The sequence below is a fragment of the Aspergillus homomorphus genome (genome assembly GCF_003184865.1).
Source record: "Aspergillus homomorphus CBS 101889 unplaced genomic scaffold BO97scaffold_3, whole genome shotgun sequence".
Taxonomy (NCBI): Eukaryota; Fungi; Ascomycota; class Eurotiomycetes; order Eurotiales; family Aspergillaceae; genus Aspergillus; species Aspergillus homomorphus.
The window spans coordinates 1,398,106-1,416,839 of NW_020291889.1; the positions used below are offsets into that span (position 1 = coordinate 1,398,106).

Genomic DNA, 18,734 nt, shown 5'->3' on the forward strand with positions numbered 1-18,734 from the left:
CCTTCAACTTCCCGGCCCAACTTAACCTCATAACCAGAATATAGGCGTTTCTGGGGGAGAACCCCCAGACCCCCCTTTCTTTCAGCTTCCTGGTATATCTACCCTCAATCAAACAAATGAACGTTTCAGGCAGAACCCCGGTCCCCGTCACGGACTAGAAGACATGACAGTTCGTCCTAAGTACAGACCTTCATACTGTGCTCCAATGTCAGAACAACGAAGACAAGGAACCATTGCGTGATCCTCACGTGATGACCATGTATCGGATTACAGTAAGGTAAAACACCGTCCCGCCGGATAAGCCCCAACCGGCAAGATCAATAGCCGGACGCGGGGGCACTCGGTCTTCGCCCGCGGTCGGCAATTGGCCGCGCCTATTCGGGCAAGTAGTGGGCTGCCTGCCCCGCATGAGAGTAATGAGGGGTGTCCATGACTAGGTCCATATAAGAGAGCATTGCCGCGAAGTTGATGACGAAGGGGTTTCCAATCGAGCTCGCATTACTGTATTATACCTCAATTGTTCTCCCTCGGATCGACTGAGCTGCCCAATTCACCTGACCTTCGCGCAGCAAACACGACCACCACCACCACCACGAAACAAAAATGTCAACAACACTCCCAAGCCTCTTCTCCCTAGAAGGCGAAACCGCCATCATAACAGGCGGCACGCGAGGCATCGGCCAGGCGATGGCCTACGCACTGGCAGAAGCAGGCGCCGATATCGTCCTAATCCAGGTACATACATACTATCCCCCCTCCCCCGCATCCCAGAAAGCACTCCATTCACACAAACAAGAATATAAGCGTTCCCGGGGGAGAACCCCCGGACCCCCCTTCCTTTCAGCCCCCTGGCACGTCAATCCATCCCCAGAACCCCATAACCTAGAACCCCAAACTAATCCACTTGCAGCGCGACGAATCCAACAAAACAACCCACGACACCATAAAAACCCAATACAAGAGAAAAGCATACATCCACGTGGCCGAACTATCAGACCGAAAAGCTCTAAAAGCCATCCTGCCAGCCCTAGTCTCCCAAGAAATCCACCCAATGATCCTCCTCAACTGCGCCGGCATCCAACGCCGGCACCCGAGCGCCGAATTCCCAGACGAAGACTGGGACGAAGTCCTCAACGTGAACCTGACGTCGGTCTTCACGCTGTGCCGCGAATTCGGCGCCTACCTGCTCTCGCGGCCCCCCTCCGGGGGTACCGGGAACGGCAGACGCGGGGCGATAATCAACGTGGCGTCGCTGCTGAGCTTCCAGGGGGGTATCACGGTGCCGGCGTACGCGGCGGCCAAGGGCGGGGTGGCGCAGCTGACGAAGGCGCTGTCGAATGAGTGGGCCGCGCGGGGGATCAATGTGAATGCGATTGCGCCGGGGTATATTGCTACTGATATGAATACTGCGTTGATTCAGGACGAGGAGCGGAATAAGGGGATTATGGCGCGGATTCCGGCCGGCAGGTGGGGGAGGCCGGAGGATTTTAAGGGGGTTGTTGTTTTCCTGGCGGGAAGGGCGAGCGCGTATGTTTCTGGGGAGGTGGTTACTGTTGATGGGGGATGGATGGGACGGTAATCTCTGGTATACCAGGGAGCTGAAAGGAAGGGGGGTCTGGGGGTTCTCCCCCAGGACGGTTATATTCTGGTTTAGTTGAGAGTGTAGATATACCAGGGAGCTGAAAGAAAAGGGGGGTCCGGGGGTTCTCCCCCGGAACGCTTATATTCTGTTGTATATAGTCTATTATTCTACTCGACGGAGCTTGGGTTTAGGACAAGATCGGGGTGCCGCCCGGTCGAACGTCTCTGCCATCGTAGTTAGCTATGCAACGGACGGGGGTAAGCAGGGGTACTTATGAGAAAAAAAAGGGTGCCGTCCCCTCACCGGAGCCCTCAGTGAGAGAACGGCGGTCCACCGCGCTAGGCCAGTCCCTCGTGTTCATCTCCTGCGTTGTCCGCACCACATCTCTGAAGCGCACTCCTCCCTTCGCGACCCACACAGCACCTGCCCCTTACAGCCCCAGAAACAACAGACATGCGAGACAGACAAGCACTGAGCTTTGACGCCCTTGCGGGGGGTCCTGTAACAAGCTTCCTGTACGGATCCGAGGACGCAGGAGGCCGACGTTGCACGGTATGGCGAATGAGAGTCGACTAACGCGACAAATGCGGGGACGGAGAACCGAAGCGACGGTCAGGACAGACGGCACCAGCGCGATGGACGCAGTCAATGGCCGGAGATATCTCGCGCCCTCTTGTAAGAGCTTTCGGTCTTGGATCACCTCGGATTTCGCGACTCAAGCTCTCCGACCAAGCGTGCTATCTCCCAAATCTCGAGCCTGCGAAAGGAAAGATCATGATCGCACGTCGTTCCCAAGGCCAACGGATTCCCAACCTCTTGTGTGTGATACAGTACCCCCAGGGACTAGATTTTGATTCCTCCCCACCGCCAGGATGGCAGTGGGGGGCATGGAGAAGCGGACAAACAAAACATCCATAAAAACCGCTTCCTGCTCCCCGAGGAGAGGGACCATACCCGCAGATATGGCCGAGTCAGCGCCCATCAATCTATCTGCACGCGCGGATGCAAAGAGATGGTTAACACGGTCGACCTGGACCTTCTTGCAAGAAGCGCAAATCGGAGGCACGTGCCGTGATTCGCGGATCGCACCAGCCTATTCCAGAACGGGACACACAGAGATCGAGAGGTGGAACGCAGGGAGCGAAGATCCCAGAAACCCTCGAATTGGGAGCGTGCGCGGGACAAGCAAGGTACACTGACCGAGGACCAACCGCTTTACCCGGCTAGGGCGGAGAAAGATACATAATGCATGATAAGAGACTGGTTTGAGAAGAAGCCGGAAAGTGACGAACAAGCCGCATCCCCATGGCATCATCCGATCGGCCATGGGGAAAGTCATCAATTTGCAACTGACCTCGCTTCGGTTTAATCCGCCAGGAAAGACTGGAAAAGCTGGGCAATCCAGGAGATTAAACCGGTTCCGACGAGTGGATCAATCCAAACACCGATGACCTGTGTGTAAGGCTGGCGTCCGAAGACCCCTTTGTTTTGTTCGTATTCGAGTAAACCAGCTCGTACAAGCTATGATCAAGCTCACGGTTGAAAGTTCTTTTTGCATCAGCGCCACTATGAGCTCCCAGTGACACCAAACGGTGCCCGGCACGCTCCACCTGCCTTCTCTCTCGATTCTCAGTGTCAAGGCATAGTGAAACCATCCTATCTGATCAGCACGTAACACTCAGCATTGATAAACCGACGCGCTCCCTGTGGCGGGCGCTGCATGGTGAACCGTCTTTATGCCCACCCGCGGGTGTGCTCTGAGTATCGGGGGCGCTTTCACCTCCTCGATCCGTGAGGACGAGTCGGCTACAGCGCTCAGCCGCCATGCATGACCGTGAAACTTGCCATCGGCAAGCCGTTGGCTCCGAACCGACGGGGTTACATTAGGGTTAAACTCCTCAGCGGACTGAAGAGCGTAACAGGGGGTAAGATCTGTATGGGATTGCCAGAGCGGCAAAGAGGTGAGGAGATTCCGAAAACCAACAGGAAACACATGAGAGCTTGTCCACCATCAGCAAGCACAAGAGATGAATCAAATAGAAACTTGTTGGTGTCAAAGAGCCTTGGAGAGTCGCGATTCCGAGTATATGAAAAAGACAGCGTAGAGATAACCCGAGTATCCACGACTGCGATGGTTGAGGGAGGGAGGAGAGTAGAGGAGAGTAAACACGCTGAGAACGGGTAAGGAGCGGAACCACGCGCGCGCGATTCCTTGCAAACAGTGCAAACTCTTATCGCGCCCCGAGTCATTCTTATCTCGTCCAGGCCGATCGCAAATCGAGTTGGTCCTGCATGTACACTTTCTTACGCGGTACTAGCTTACATGGCAGGAATCGTGAGCAAGCACAAGTGCAGTACCTCCATGTTGCGGACTTATAGCTTGTTAGACTTTCAGTCGATAGTCTATTACACCGAACAGGACCATTGCCTCAGTCTCGACTTCCCAAGCCACAAAGCTTACATTCTGACTACCTACGAAGTTTTGCCAAGATTCACAATATCCAGATTATTCTAAATTAGACGGCCGATCGATGGCGATCTGTGATCCGCCATAGAGGAAAGTACTAGAATCGAAGATAAAAATAATAACACGAAAGGGATATATGGTCAGGAGATGGCGCTGCATTATGTCGAGGTCAAAAGCCAGGTTTGGCACAAAGAAAGGGATCGCATCATCTAGAGCATGGTGCCGGGTACGAAGATGAACAGAATACTCAGCGCGGTGGCCACGAAAAAGGCAATCAAAGCAGTTGCCGTGGCGCGTTTATTCAGGAGCTTCCGCACGTATGGTTCACGGATAGGTGACCAATTCATAAATGTGTATTCGCTGTAGCCGAGGAAGGCCATGACTGGGTCGAGTTTGTACTGGTACGAAACGAGGAAGTAGGATGCAACGGCAAAAGGCAGTATCAACTGTCACCAAGTTAGCAAGACTTTCCGTCCCAGGGCAATGGAGCCGACGTACCCAACACCGTATATATCGAGGCTTGTTGCGAAGAACGACATAAAAGGCACCCCAGAATCCTCCACCAAAGCTAATTAAAGCAAATGCCAGACGGGCAATGATCGTCAAGGGTACTAGGTTGCCCAGCGCCTTTGCCTGCAGAAAACCGGGGAATGCATCGCGTTCCATCGCTTGAAAAACATAGTCCTTGGCCGGGTCGAAAACTTCGGGGTCATCTCGGCCGTTGTCTTCGATATGATGGATAATTGTAGTGACCATCTCCTCCGGCAGAACAATTTCTCTCTCCGCCCCGGGCAGCAGGTATGTATACAGAATCTTCTCTGCGCTTGCGCGGATGTCTGCACGTGCCACAGTGTGTCCTGGCGACGGCGAGTCGTTTCGAGTCCCGGAGCTATCCTGCGGGAGTTGCTCGTTCGATGCCATGTGGGCGACATTCTGCGACCCTAGGCTGCTCTGTGGGGAGTGTCCTGATGTATGACCGTCCGAACGAAGAAATGCCGACAGTCGTTGATTCGCATCGCGGTCTTCCAGATCATAGAGGGCATGGCGCGAACCTGAGGGTCCCGCTTCGACTAGTGGGATATCATTCAGATGCTCGATATTGTCGAGGGCGGCAGAAGAGCCTATGCTGTCGGCTTTTTCCAGATCAGGTGTCGCGACAAGAACAGACCGGCGTAGCTCACGAACGTAGTGACGGCAGAGGGACATGTGCTGCGAAACGTCCAGCCTGGTGCAAGCTTTCCGTTAGCGATCTCGCTGTGCGCAATTGAGTTCGGGTGTCTTGAGTGCCTCCAACATACCAGAAATCAAGATAATCTACCGATCGCTGCTGGTCCCGCATATAAATGTAGAAGGAAAAGAGATCGACGGGTGCGAGGGTCCGCCGGCTAAGAACTTCAAATAAGGTGGGGAGGCGGTTGCGCTGCTCCAGCTCCGAAAGCGAAGGCGACGCCATGGCTGAATGAGTGTAGAGCCAATGCTATGACTGTGTTATTATCGCGCTGCGTTCTTGGTGTCGCACCGAATTGAGGGGCCGAAAAGGGGAATGAACGTCGAACCCGGAGTCCGAATTGAGTTTGAATGGGAATAGGAGTAAGCCAAGCGGCACGATCAACCCGGGAGTAGCACGGGAGAAGTGGTATACGGCGAGGGTGAGTGATTTCAAACGAGGGCAGTTGGAGACGATAAAAGAAGGACCGGCACACGTTGGGGTTTAATTAGTATTTGGGCATGAAACCAGCAAAGACACGCGGGATCGGGGCCAGTGCAAGCCAGGAGTCCCTGCAGAGGGACCCGAGGCAGTAAACAAAACACCCAACCGACTCCAGCTGAAGATCACAGAATCGCAACACAAGCCATCCAGCGGACTTGGGAAGTAGAATCGGAGACAGCAGCAAGACGAACGGACGGGAGTGGCAGGGAAGAGAAAGATTAGAAGGAGGGGGGGGGGGGGGGTTGGTTGGTGGGAGAGAAACGACTTTGAAGGTAGTTAGTTAGTTAGACCACTGCAACCGCCAGTAGTGGATGGCCAGCCCAGCCCGCGCAGCCACAAAAAAGCGCCCTTAGATTAATATTGCAGTACCACTAACTATTTTAGTCCTTGGATCGTTGGGTGCCTGACGCCGCAGGTTTTCTCGGTGGTCGCAACAACATTAATCCGAAATGACTGGCTCCACTCTCCTGCTGGTCGATGATCGACCAAACGAGCTCAAAACATTAATTGACCATCTTGAGATTTAATGAACAGAGTAGCTGAACTAGAGGAACTTCAAACGAACAGGCAGAACAGGCCGCTGCTAAAGCACAAAGCAGCATATCCAGATCAGCTACGTCACCTATGCGACCCCATTGTGTTACTCGACTCTTCTCGCCTATAAAAAGTAACCGGCACGGCTCCACTATCAAAGTCCCCATCGGTTCGCCTTGCCGTGGCTGGGTCTCTTTTTAATTGGGTTCCTGATCGTCACAATAGAACCAAATAACCTTGCCAAAAGGAGCGTTGGCCGTTGGCAGGCGACCTATCTAATCATCTACGTCAGTCGCACTGCATCATGCGAGATGGATTGCTCTGCGGCACATTGCTCAGTAAGTAAAGAGGTAGTTTCACCGACGAACTGCAGTCCGTTTGCCTGCGTAGAGTATCAATTAGTCTGCAGCTGACCAGACAGCACGGCTACCAGCCATGCCAGCAACATACATTGAAGCCGAATCGATGGCTCACTGTGCTAGGCATTGCTCTTGGGTTGATGCCCTGACTTCCTCTTGTTTGTGCACTCAAATGTATCCAGTGAATCAGAATTGATGCACTGCCTGAGCGACACAATAAGCATTGAGCTTAGTGTGATCAAATCTGAGCTGCTTGAGCATGCTCAGCTACACCAAGGTCACACTAAAGAGGGAGTTATGGTGCCGTTTGGATTGTACCTTACGACATCGTAAGTGGTAGGAACTAACATCGATGATGCCAAATTTACGGAGTACTGCCCGGACGATTAGGTTATTACCGAAAGTGCTTGGGGATTAAAGTAGCCCCGGTTCCGGGCCCAGACCATCTCGAGATTTTTGCAAACCAATGAGCGACAACAAATAAAATACTCGGTGCCCGCCCAGGAGTACTAATCTACACCTCCTCCTGCAGGTGCCAGTCATCGCGAACAGCACTGACCTTCTTGTTTTCCACAATGAGGTGCGGGTATGGCCCGTCCCAAAGCTCCAGTGGATCGTCCATCCACCGAAACTGGCAGGAAAAGATCCCATGAACTGCTAGAGCCGGCCGAGGCCACCGTGGCCGCCACCCCGGCCCTGCCTCTAGCGCAGGAACCGATCGAGAAGATTCGCGAAAACGATTCTTCGACAGCTGAATCAGGATCAGCCGAGCCGACCACAGCGGACGAGTCTTCAGCGACACAGCCAGGCAAAAAGCGCAAACGAGCCGTCGCAACCCCCAAGCGGACACCGTCCAACCCGTGGCCCGACACGTTCAAGCAACTGTCACGCACCCACCGCGCTCTCAACCTCGTATACACCTTCTGTTGCACTCGAAAACACTTTGTCACCACGTTCAGCAACATCAAACAAGCCGTGCAAGCGCAGTTGCAGGGTCAAGAGCTGACAGTGGAGGACATTGCTCGTGTTCGGGTTCTCGTCCCACGAGCAGTTCGTTTTGAATACGTTGACGATGACAAGCTGGAGCTTATGACCACCGGAGAGCGAGAGGTTAAGCAGCTGGGATATGGTCGGGATATGCTTCCCGATGCGGATGGTGTTCCAACAAAGACCCTTCTATTCGAGCTCGTTGATCAAGACCTCAAGCGGGAAGTGAGACATGCAAAGACCGGAGAACCGACCAAGCCTCGTCGCAAAATGAAAAATGAGGATCTCAAAATGCCGGTATACAGTCAGAAGCAGATGCTAGCCCTCATTGAAAAACGGAACAAGAAGTTCACCGACGCCATCGACGACTTCCTTATCCGCTGCGAGGACGACAAAGTCGATCCTGTTCAACGACTAGAAGCAGAGAAGGATGCATGGATTCCCGTGCCCCCAGACGAAGATGCGATGACGGTCATGGCGTCGGTGAAAGCGCCACCCCAGATTCCCAAGGTTCGGAAATCAATGTCCGAAATCGTGGAAGAGATTCGACGGATGGATTGGTATACGGCACAGATTGTCCCAGAAGGGCATCGGGTCTTTGAAGCACAGCCTCCCATATACGCAGAACTGAACTTCCAACTCTCTCAGAATCTGGTTAATGCCCTCTATAACACTAAAGGCATTACCCAATTCTATGCCCACCAGACCGAAGCCATCAATCATCTGTACGATGGCCACAATGTTATTGTCTCCACTTCAACTAGCTCCGGAAAATCGTTGATTTACCAGGTGCCCATGCTACACGAACTGGAGAAAGACCCTGCCAGCCGCGGAATGTACATCTTTCCCACCAAGGCCTTGGCACAGGACCAGAGACGCAGTATGCAGGAACTGCTCCAGTTCTTGGATGGCCTACAGGACACCATCGTTGAGACATACGACGGAGACACCCCTATGGCTGCACGAAATCACATTCGAGATGAGGCGCGCATCATCTTCACCAATCCCGACATGTTACATATCACTATCCTGCCTCAAGAAAGCTCTTGGCGTACGTTTTTGAAGAACCTGAAGTTCGTCGTCGTCGACGAGCTGCATGTCTACAACGGATTATTCGGATCCCATGTCGCATTCATCATGCGTCGTCTGCGACGTATCTGCGCCGCTGTAGGAAATCGCCAAGTGCGGTTCATCTCCTGCTCGGCTACGGTAGCCAACCCGGAAGCGCACATGAAAGCCATTTTCGGGGTTGAAGATGTCAAATTGGTCGACTTCGATGGCTCACCGTCGGGTCGCAAGGAATTTATGTGCTGGAATACGCCATTCAAAGATCCAAACGACCCAGCCTCCGGCCGCGGGGACAGCGTCGCTGAAACCGCACGCCTGTTCTGCCAGCTAATCTTACGTGGTGCTCGAGTAATCGCGTTCTGTCGGATACGCAAAATGTGCGAGGTTCTCCTACAAGCTGTGCGAACAGAATGCCAGAATCTCGGTCGCGTTGAGGTTGCGAAGCTCGTCATGGGCTATCGCGGCGGCTACAGCCCGCAAGACCGACGCATCATCGAGAAGGACATGTTTGAGGGTCGGCTAATGGGCATCGTGGCCACCAATGCGCTAGAACTGGGAGTTGACATTGGCTCCCTAGACGCCGTCATCACTCTTGGCTTTCCCTATTCTATCTCCAACCTTCGCCAGCAAAGTGGCCGCGCCGGTCGGCGTAACAAGGATTCACTCTCGGTTCTGGTGGGCGATCGCTATCCGACCGATCAACATTATATGCGCAACCCCGAGGAGCTGTTCACGAAACCTAACTGCGAGCTTCAAGTTGATCTGACCAACGAACTTGTCCTTGAAGGCCATATCCAGTGTGCCGCTTTCGAGATGCCCATCCGCCCCGACGAAGACAGCGCCTACTTTGGACCCCAGCTTGCCGAGTTCGCCGCAACTCGCCTCACCCGTGATGCTTTGGGTTATTATCACTGTCACGAGCGCTTCCGACCGCAACCATCCCGCAGTGTCGCCATTCGCGATACCGAAGACCAGCATTTCGCTGTCATCGACACTACCAATTCCCGCAACGTTGTCCTCGAAGAAGTCGAAGCTTCGCGCGCCTTCTTCACCATCTATGAAGGGGGGATCTTCCTCCATCAGGGCCAAACATACCTTGTACAAGAGTTCTACCCCGACCGCCACTTCGCGCGCGTCATCCGGGTCCATGTCGACTGGAACACGATGCAACGGGATTACACCGACATCGACCCCATCGAGACCGACTCCATCCGCTTCATCAACCAAAACCCATTCACCATCAGCGCCTCAAACGCCCAAGCCCGAAGCCGCTCCGTCGATTTCCCCGCGGAACCCGCCACGCGCGCCTTCTTCGGCTCGATCCGCATCCATGCCGTGGTGTACGGGTTCTTCAAGATCGACAAACGCGGCCGCATCCTCGACGCCGTGACGGTCGACAACCCGCCGATCGACATCTACACGAAAGGCATGTGGCTAGACATCCCCAAGCGAGCCCTGGACATCCTGCGCTCGCACAACCTAAACATCGCCGCGGCCATCCACGCCGCCGAACACGCCATCCTCTCTCTCCTGCCGACCTTCGTGATCTCCTCCCCGGGCGACGTGCGCACCGAGTGCAAGGTCGCGAAGAAGGAACTCGGCCGCGGGCTGCGACTGGCCGCGGACGACGGCCGGACCAAGCGGCAACTAGAATCCAAGGTCCAGAAGATTCTGCAGCCCCCCGCGCGTCAGCGACCCGCGCGCTTGACCTTCTACGACGCCAAGGGCGGGTCCTGCGGCTCCGGTATCGCGAGCAAGGCCTTCGAATTCGTCGACGTCCTGCTGCGTCGCGCCGTCGCGCGCATCGAGGCCTGTCAGTGTCTCACGCCGCAGGGCTGTCTGGAGTGCGTCTGTGACGAGCGGTGCAAGGAGATGAATGAGGTCATGAGTAAGGCGGGCGCTGGGGTCGTGCTGCGCTGTCTGCTGGGGTGGGAGGTGGATGTCGATGCGCTGCCGTGGGGCGAGGAGGTGGATTTGAGCGCGGTATGTGGGGTCGGCGGCGAGGAGCTGCGAGGTGGTCTGGAGACGGTCGTGCCTGCGGCTGAGGTGCCGCTGCGGTCTTAGGGGTAGTATTTTTCTATCTGTCCATGACACACCAGGCGCTAGTAGCAAGAGTCGTGACTCTCAAGTAAAATGCATATACCACCTACAACTCCCACTCTATATCTGGCTATGTTTGATTCAACTACAATCCTCCCCTGCTTCCCGCGAGTCGGTAGTATGGCACTATGAACAAATCTAATGATATAGCTCGCTCAGCGATACTCAATGACAAGAATACACGGACGGCAGTAGCACTTCTCTATCCACTTCTTTCGTAATATGTTCGGGAACCCTCTAGTGCTCCTACTACACAACCAAACAGCCAAAGCTTATATCCCAAAACTCCCCTATCAAGCCAAGAACGGCTCACCCGAAAGAAAGCTCGGAAAGTTAGGGTCAGGGAAATTCTCAAGAAAGCTGTCATAATACGCCGCGTACTCTGACGATGATAAGGTAGAGCAGCTCTCCAGGAGACAGACTATGTCCGATGAGGGGGTTCCGGTTAGCACCGTCTGAGAGACTGTTATTGTCGACGTCGTTGGTGGGAGGATGATCTTCGGGATTTCGGAAGTCTCCAGCCGGATCCGCCGGCGGTATAGTATTGTGGGGGTGGGACGAGATGTGAGGATGACTGGGGATCAGTGGCTGGGCTACTGCAGCTGCACCGTCTTTGCGAATGTCGTGGTCCTGCTCCCGCCGGTGAATGCCGTCCAGCGCGTTCCTGCTGAGCTGCGTCATCACGGCTGCTAGCCACCAGGTTGTGCTCAGCAATTTCAGGAATTGGTGGAACAGCTCGAGGTGTTCTACGCGAGACGGCGGGCGCTGGGAAGTTGGGTCTCTTTCAGCTGGCTGTTTGTCACGGAGACGGCGAGCGAGATCGTGTAGGCGGAGAGCGATATCGGAGGGGGATCTCGCGTCTGCTGGTGTCTGCGGATGAAGGCTGCGACGCTTAAGAGGGACTGGTTTTGGCGGATCTTGGCCGCTCAGAACCGTGAGCGGCCTTGCAGGCCTTTTGAATGTGTTGATAGGATGATGATTGCGTGGTGGAAGAGTTCGAGCGGTCCTTTGTGTTTGTTAGTTGAGGTCACGGCTATTGATGCTCGAAGGTGGACGAATGAACTGGCTTACCAAGTATTTCATCACTTGTACCCCAGCCTTTCGAAGCTTCGACAATCTCTTCGAAAGAGCAGAGCTCGGGATCTTGTTCGGTTTGATTCCCAGCCATTACCGGGCGACATGATCTGATCACCCAGCCCAGTTGCTCTGCGATGCGAAGCCAGATTCGAAAGGAAGGTTGGAACAGCGGGAGAACATCGGCTGCCTCCTGGCAAATGTCGCAGTCGTGGATCATGAGCAGCCTGCCGTTCACGGCGGCACTCCATCGATCAAGGCTCCAGAGACACCAGAACAGCGCCCGTGACGACTTCGAGGGCGCTTTCCCCGGCCTGGCCAGGTGAAAACCGAGAGTGTGCGAGTGGTGGACTGCCTGGGATAGCATAAATGTAGAATCCTCGCATCCGTGGGGACCCCAGCCGTGGAGGGACAGTAGTGCGAGGATCGGGTTCGTGAGGACCCTTCTTTCTTCCTTTCTAGGCAGGTTGTTCAGAATAGCGGCATAGATCAGCCCGCTGAATCTTTCCGGCGGTAAGACAGTTGGGTCCGCGCCCAGATTTAGAGAAGGTGCCGCGCTTTTGTCTTTGAAGGCAGTCAGGCAAAATGACTGGAGCAGACGAAGAGGGATTGTGCCGCTTGCGGATTGAGACCGTGTCTCATCTTCGCCAAGCAGCGGCAAAAATGGGTGGATTCGGCGGAAGTAGATGTCGATTAGGGCTTCCTGTTGAGATTTGAGGGGCACAAGGTCCTCATCGCCTGCTCTAGACCCTTGCAAAACGCCTCCAGGTAATAGCAGGGGGTGCTGCAGCTCTTTGAAATGAGGAGAAAGCGTTCATGGTGCAGCGATGCTCCTACATCCCCCTTCTGAGATTGGCCCTTTGGGAGTATTGATTTCGGGTTGTCAAAGAGCGTCACGACAGGATTAGTATCACACGCAAAAGGCGCGAGCTCTCTCGTCTTCGACCTGATGGTTGAAAGACTCGTGGTTGTTGACTGTAAGAGTTGTTATTGTTGTTGTTGTTTTTTGATTTCGTGCAGTGGCGAAGTACTGGTTTCCTCCCCAACACATGGACTCGGCGTGGAGGCATTGAGTGTGTGCTGTGGAACGATGTCTGAACTGCATTGTCGTTCACATAGAACAGAAGAGTCCACCTGCGTCGACCGTTCGAGGCAGCGCGACCTATGGTGGAAACATCGTTTCTACTCTGGTGAGTGCCGATGTCCATCAAGCAGGGTTCAAAAGAGCGCATGCACCTTCTTTTGACGGCAGGTAGTACAGGCTCGCCGCAAATGCTCTCGTGTAACATTGCTGCCGTCACGTCCGGTTAGGACTTCAAGCTGCATAATAATAAAATGTCCGACACGTGTACTTTGAGCAGCATAGAAAGGTAGGGATGGAGGGGAGTTTTAGAAATCAGTTGGCGATCTTGTCTCAATTGACTCGCGCGGAGGTGAGTTTCCGAATGCGGACACTTGCTTCCGTCGTTGCATCCGCTCTGCCGACAGTGAATGGGAAGACTACCCAAGCTGATAGTTAACAACTGATAATAGCATGTAGCGGCTTGCTGTGACACCTCTAGAAGCCACCCGGTTCAGCCATAGCAGCCTCCGCGCGCTGATACGCCAATCTGAACAGCGCACCAAGCAGTCTTGCCCAAGATGTGAAAGCTTGGTCAACCATTTGCTTCTTGCTAAACATCAGACCACCTTAAATCGATCAAGAACGTAGCGCGAGACGCGGCACAGCGGAAACTAACAGTATTCTGTCGCACTGTAGCTGTAGAAGACCATATCCAGTGGATTGATGGCTTTCGATGAGCGGGAGCACGTCGCCATACTGTTGTCCAGTTTGCCATAGAGACACATTCAGCGACAGCTCCCAGACCACCTTTAGCAACCTGCAGGCACTTGAACGCTCATCGACATCGAGTAGACTAAGTCGCGCATATCACCTGCACTCTAGCTTTCCCTTGTCGTTGAATTTGAGTGTTCTGCGGTCTTCTCGCGGAAATCACTAGAGCCAACGGTAAGAATGTTATTCATGTAGCTGAGAGACGCTCCTTTGAATAAGAACTTTCTCGGAGTTGGATATCAAAGAGAAAAAGATTGAGAATAACAAGATATGGTGCAGAGAAAGTCCATGGTCGAGGTGTTGTACAGGACGATGAAGGACATTGGAAGTCGGAGCTCCAACCCCGATTAGGCAGGTCCGCTTAGCCCTGGCGATATAAGTAAATCCAACCATCCTCGATTGAAGACACCGCATTTTCCATCCGTGTGTATCAAACAAAAATTACGCATCTAGCCAGTCATCCTGAGATCTCTTGACTTGACTTCGAACAATGTTTGGCAAGGAGACACCACGCTATGACCTCAGGTATGTTGGTCGCGTTCTCATCCCATCGATACATTGCTTCCCATAATCCAATGACTTGTTTATAGACTCGACAAATCGTGCATATTCATACCAGTGAGGCAGTCCCCTGGGTCTCACGCCTCAGTCACAGGGTCATTCTGCTTCTCACTCCCTGAGAACATCTGGGTCAAGGTCGTCAAAGTGAGGCTCAGAGGGACACTGAAAATGTGAGAATTATCTCTGATTATACTTCAATTACGCTCATCCTTACCCTGTTGGTTGCATTAGTACCCGGAACAATGATATGGTCACCGAAGATCGAGAGCTCATCACGTACAAGGAAGAACAAGTACTGGCGTCATCGAGAACACAAAGCTCTTTCCAAGTGCCAGCTGGAGACTACGAGTTCCTGTTCGACATCCCATTACCTAGCGACCTCTATGAGACTTCCATTGGACCCGAGCATAATTATCACACTTATCAGCTTGGTGCGATTATTGAGCGTCGTTACCGGAGAGACATTGTCGTATCGCAAGCCTTAAGTATCTACAGGCTTCCTGACATGGATCCGAGTCATCTATACGCGGATTCTCCTTTGGTACGTGCCACCCTTTTATTTTCCAGTGCGGTGGGAGTGAGCCCGCTGATAGACTTCAAGACCATCGGAGGTGAATCGGAGCAAGGTATAGAGCATTCCACGTCGATACCCAGTTCGGCGATCCCGTTTGGGTCCATAGTTTCGGTGGAGTGTGGGTTCAAAGTGCCATCAAAAGACGTCAAACTTTCTGCTATCACGCTTGAAGTGATAGAGAATCATCACCTCCGATTAGAGGCAACCGCAACACAAGCAGCGCTGAACATCCTTAACATTAATTCATCGAGAACCTATACCCTGTTCAAGGTGACACGGTCACCTACCCAGCAAAGTGAATTAGTCAGTTGTACCGGAACTGAATGGTTCATTAGCCCGACAGTGTGTCTGCCTCGGAGCTTGGCCTTGTGCTCACAGAGCGTGAGAACGAAAACAATAACAATCACCCATTCCTTGGTCGTTACGGCTGAATTCCACAATGACAATGGGCAGGTAGTTGACACGGTATGTCTATTGACTCAGAGATCAACAAGATTTAAGAAGCTGAATATGGCTACAGATCGTGAACACAATTCCATTCTCCATCTATATGGCTCCTGGCATCATAAGGCCGGACGGAAATGTTTCCAGCAAGATTTTCGAATACAACACATTCCCTCCCCCACCGTACGAAAGGCATATGGATCATGTCAGACTCTTAGAACTGACTGAGGTAGAAACTTCTGGACAATGCGCAACAACGGCAGATACGAATCTCGGATGGGCTTCGGATGGTGAGCTGCACAGATGCCAAGCATCGGAAACAACTTCCTCGCTACGAGCTAGCCGTTGGCTGTGAGCCTCCAATCTACACTCCGTGAGGTAAAAGTCCTCGAGTCAATTTTCGCAACAAGTCAAGATAACGGTTTCAATGTTGTTAAGTCTTATTGCGAGTTTGCATGATTCTCACATAAAGTGGACGAAGCCGCCACTGTGTGTATCGTGCAGCTATTATAATCTGAAAAGAAATCTATTTGCGCCTATCCCAGATCCGATCAGCCCTGAATGTCCTTCGCCTCCACCACCGTGCCGAAAACATCAGCCACTTCCCTCAGCGCCACCTCAACCAACTGCCCCGCATCGACCCCGGGAATGTGGCGATCTCCGACCGCATCCTTCGCCACCAACACCTCATACCCGAGCTCGTGGCCCGCCCGCGCCGTCGTCGACACACACACATGCGCCATGTAGCCGACCAGCACGATCTTCTTGCCCACAGCGCCCAGACCCTGCAGGTGCTCGTGGAGGTCGGTCTGCGCAAACGAACTGGGGAATTGCTTGTAGACCACCTTCTCGCCAGCTTGAGGCTTCAATTCCTCAAACTCCTCCGCGAGCGGGGTGTTGGGGGTGAAGAGGGGGGCGCCGGCGGGAGTTTCGTGGAGAATGTGGACAATGTTCTTGGGGTTTCCAGCTTGGCGATAACGCTTGAGGAGGTCGGCGATGACGGCGCGAGTCTCCGTGACATTCTCGGTCTTGAGCTTGCCGGTGGCGTACTCGTTTTGGGCGTCGATGATGATCAGGCTTGAATCTTGGACGGATGCCGTTGAGGCGGGGATACCGAGGTGTTGACGGAAGGACAGGGGAGCCATTGTTGTGTTTGATGAAGTGATCTTGATAGACAAGAAACAGAGAGGCTTAATGTATGTGGTAGTAAAAGTGTTTTATCAAATTGAGTTGATGTTTTCAAGACAACGAGGAGTCGGACAATGTTTATATATTCAATTCCTAGTAGGCTTGGCATCCATCGTCTTGGCGGGCGGGCTCTCGAAAGTATGAAGGAGGGGTAAACCCCGAGGCTGCCATTAGTCAGGCCGGTCTCATTACCTCATCAATCCAGTAATCAATGTGGGATGCCAGTGGCAAGCCGGTGGGATGCATAGTAGTTACCGCTCAAAGGTTGATCTGTAAAGTATTATGAATGAGCCGGGTGGGATGGGATGGATGGCTTTGCAAGCAGCTGGGATAGATAGCTTATCAATCCACTGTACGGGTTTCCTATTCTTTTTCTCTCGAGATTGCATATTAATCCTCATAGACGGCGATTAAAAGCTTTACTACTCAACTTGAAGTATATATGTCGCGCAGCTAGTAATATAGCCTAAATTCTAAGGTATATCTTAGAACTAATTAGCGCCAAATCCTTTTTGCCACCCTCAGTGCCTTTTCACCGAATCAATTCTAATACTCATAGTTGAGTTGTAAACTAGCCCCGTCTTACAGCGCTAATGCAAGATCTATACATAAGCTGATCAGTGGTCTAAGTAAACAAAATTCCTACGCACAGGAGACAGAACGCTCAGTCTCCATTACCAATGTCTTTGTATGAAAATTGCCATTGTCATAGTATTGCTTTATAGTACTAGGCACATAGTCTGTGTACAGTACACCCGTGTTTTCGAAACGCTCAATATCAACTTTGAATGACATTTAATAGAAATATAAGTGTACTTGATTTCGAATTATTCTGAATAGAACTAGAATTTGAGGGCGCCCCGTCTTCAGAGGTCATGAAGATCTCGCCACTTTCTTGCCATTGAGTTGGCGTCCATACGAAGGTGAATTTTTGATCACTGGGCAGAAACCAATAGATGAAAATGATCGTACCTGAATCCAGGTATGCTCTAGAGCAATGAGTGAAGCAAGCCTAAAGGAAAGCTTTATTTTGACCAATATTTCCAGTCCCCTCAATAAGCACCTACACAGTGAGAGAATGACCTTCCCAGAGCGGCTACTACCACTGCTTCATCAGCGTGTTAGCCTCAATCAGGCGGTCAAAATCCACCAGATGAGTAGAATGGCACCAAGGCTTGACCAACTCCTCCTTGCGAATCACGTTGGCGAAAAAGGTGCACCATTTGAAGTCGCGGATGAGCCTCATTGATCAGTCTGCGGGTGGTGTCATGAACCAGTTTCTTGAAGCCCTTGACATGAGGGTGGATCCCAGTTGTTGTCGTAGGTAGTGGAAAGCTGGACAAGCTGGCCAAAATACGTGATGGCGCCATCCACGCCCATATCCTCGTGTCGGATGATAGCCTCGGCAGCCGCCTCGGCCTGATCCGTGGTCGCACCGAAGTCCTCCAAAACATACAGCGCCTTGATGCCTCCGTAGATATCGAAGGACATTCGAGTCGCAGTGAGGTTCTCTTCGCCGGTGCCGAGGTCATGCAGTAGACAGGTAAGGGCCCAGGTAGCCGGATTCAGCGACGCTGCTTGCGCGGGGAACTGTTGCTTGCTGATCACTATCCCCGCAATCATGTCAGTCGTGATATAGGCACAGAATCATGGTGTCTCAATTCAATAACGTAGTAGTAGACTCTCATGGAATGGTTGAGGGTTTCCGGGTAGAGGACAGTTCTCGCATACTCCAGAGTCTTCGCGACCACAGAATCGTTGTAAGGGAACTCGATCTCGTCGAGCTCTATAGCAACAACCCCGTTTGATAAAGGATTGGTCCTTGAAAATAGCACCAGCGTTGGCAGGCATGGCAGTCCAGCCATTGGCTTTGATCTCGTCTTGACACCTGTTGAGGGTTGACTTTGCAGGATAGAACTGCTTATCAGCTAATTTTGATTTTATGTAATGGGGAAGAACAGTCGAGCCCATCATTACATGAATCAATATATATACAAGTACTAGCCTGCCTTTGATGAATAATCATCACATTCGGTTGCGAAGCGTGCTGCAGAACTAAGATATTCTCCTTTAGGCAGTATTTCGATGTGGAGTTCAATCCGTAGGACCAAGAATCTGGAACAACTTTGCCTAGGAATGATCAGGAGAGGCACCTCTTTTTGGCAGTAATTCGAAGCATCGGGCATGAATACTGGTCAGTTCCCCGGACTCGGGCAGTAGTTATCTGGAGTGGGGCGCGCTATCTTTATCT

At 52.6% G+C, this 18,734-nt stretch overlaps 7 protein-coding genes across 7 annotated transcripts; 3 read left to right on the plus strand and 4 right to left on the minus strand.

Annotated features, from left to right (window-relative positions):
- Window positions 1-603: 603 nt before the first annotated feature.
- BO97DRAFT_336666 (putative 2-deoxy-D-gluconate 3-dehydrogenase) lies at window positions 604-1,579 on the plus strand (the record flags this gene model as incomplete). Its single annotated transcript, XM_025691465.1, has 2 exons — window positions 604-735; window positions 911-1,579. 2 exons carry the CDS (start codon window positions 604-606, stop codon window positions 1,577-1,579), a joined length of 801 nt encoding a protein of 266 aa, XP_025555756.1.
- Window positions 1,580-4,066: 2,487 nt separating this feature from the next.
- rgsB (putative RGS domain protein (Rax1)) lies at window positions 4,067-5,984 on the minus strand. The gene is made up of 3 exons (XM_025694636.1): window positions 5,348-5,984; window positions 4,548-5,274; window positions 4,067-4,495 (listed from the first exon to the last, which is right to left on the minus strand). Exons 1-3 carry the CDS (start codon window positions 5,500-5,502, stop codon window positions 4,259-4,261), a joined length of 1,119 nt encoding a protein of 372 aa, XP_025555757.1. The 5' UTR covers window positions 5,503-5,984; the 3' UTR covers window positions 4,067-4,258.
- Window positions 5,985-6,598: 614 nt separating this feature from the next.
- Window positions 6,599-10,772, plus strand: BO97DRAFT_475355 (ATP-dependent 3'-5' DNA helicase; the record flags this gene model as incomplete). The annotated part of the gene is made up of 3 exons (XM_025700401.1): window positions 6,599-6,632; window positions 6,844-6,982; window positions 7,298-10,772. The coding sequence occupies 3 exons, from the start codon at window positions 6,599-6,601 to the stop codon at window positions 10,770-10,772; spliced, it is 3,648 nt and encodes a 1,215-aa protein (XP_025555758.1).
- A 675-nt stretch (window positions 10,773-11,447) lies between these two features.
- Window positions 11,448-12,693, minus strand: BO97DRAFT_456293 (fungal specific transcription factor domain-containing protein; the record flags this gene model as incomplete). Its single annotated transcript, XM_025699157.1, has 2 exons — window positions 11,448-11,814; window positions 11,880-12,693. Coding segments are annotated over 2 exons (894 nt in total), but the record flags the coding sequence as incomplete, so codon positions are not given.
- A 1,513-nt stretch (window positions 12,694-14,206) lies between these two features.
- On the plus strand, window positions 14,207-15,589 carry BO97DRAFT_420908 (uncharacterized protein; the record flags this gene model as incomplete). Its single annotated transcript, XM_025696688.1, has 6 exons — window positions 14,207-14,241; window positions 14,307-14,447; window positions 14,509-14,818; window positions 14,879-15,316; window positions 15,372-15,478; window positions 15,529-15,589. 6 exons carry the CDS (start codon window positions 14,207-14,209, stop codon window positions 15,587-15,589), a joined length of 1,092 nt encoding a protein of 363 aa, XP_025555760.1.
- A 145-nt stretch (window positions 15,590-15,734) lies between these two features.
- BO97DRAFT_402983 (putative isochorismatase family hydrolase) lies at window positions 15,735-16,517 on the minus strand. Its single transcript, XM_025694637.1, has one exon. It carries the CDS (start codon window positions 16,438-16,440, stop codon window positions 15,847-15,849), a length of 594 nt encoding a protein of 197 aa, XP_025555761.1. The 5' UTR covers window positions 16,441-16,517; the 3' UTR covers window positions 15,735-15,846.
- Window positions 16,518-17,582: 1,065 nt separating this feature from the next.
- BO97DRAFT_431460 (cyanamide hydratase) lies at window positions 17,583-18,348 on the minus strand (the record flags this gene model as incomplete). The annotated part of the gene is made up of 4 exons (XM_025697492.1): window positions 17,583-17,672; window positions 17,704-17,772; window positions 17,825-18,079; window positions 18,154-18,348. The coding sequence occupies 4 exons, from the start codon at window positions 18,346-18,348 to the stop codon at window positions 17,583-17,585; spliced, it is 609 nt and encodes a 202-aa protein (XP_025555762.1).
- Between the last annotated feature and the right edge of the window lie 386 nt (window positions 18,349-18,734).

Bases quoted from the DNA above. Each gene is read 5' to 3' on its own strand.
- rgsB (XM_025694636.1), bottom strand. From the start codon at position 5,502: ATGGCGTCGCCTTCGCTTTCGGAGCTGGAGCAGCGCAACCGCCTCCCC. The intron at 5,275-5,347 runs GTATGTTGGAGG...AGCTTGCACCAG, and splicing joins GTAGATTATCTTGATTTCTG to GCTGGACGTTTCGCAGCACA. The intron at 4,496-4,547 runs GTACGTCGGCTC...ACTTGGTGACAG, and splicing joins CTCGATATATACGGTGTTGG to TTGATACTGCCTTTTGCCGT.
- BO97DRAFT_402983 (XM_025694637.1), bottom strand. From the start codon at position 16,440: ATGGCTCCCCTGTCCTTCCGTCAACACCTCGGTATCCCCGCCTCAACG.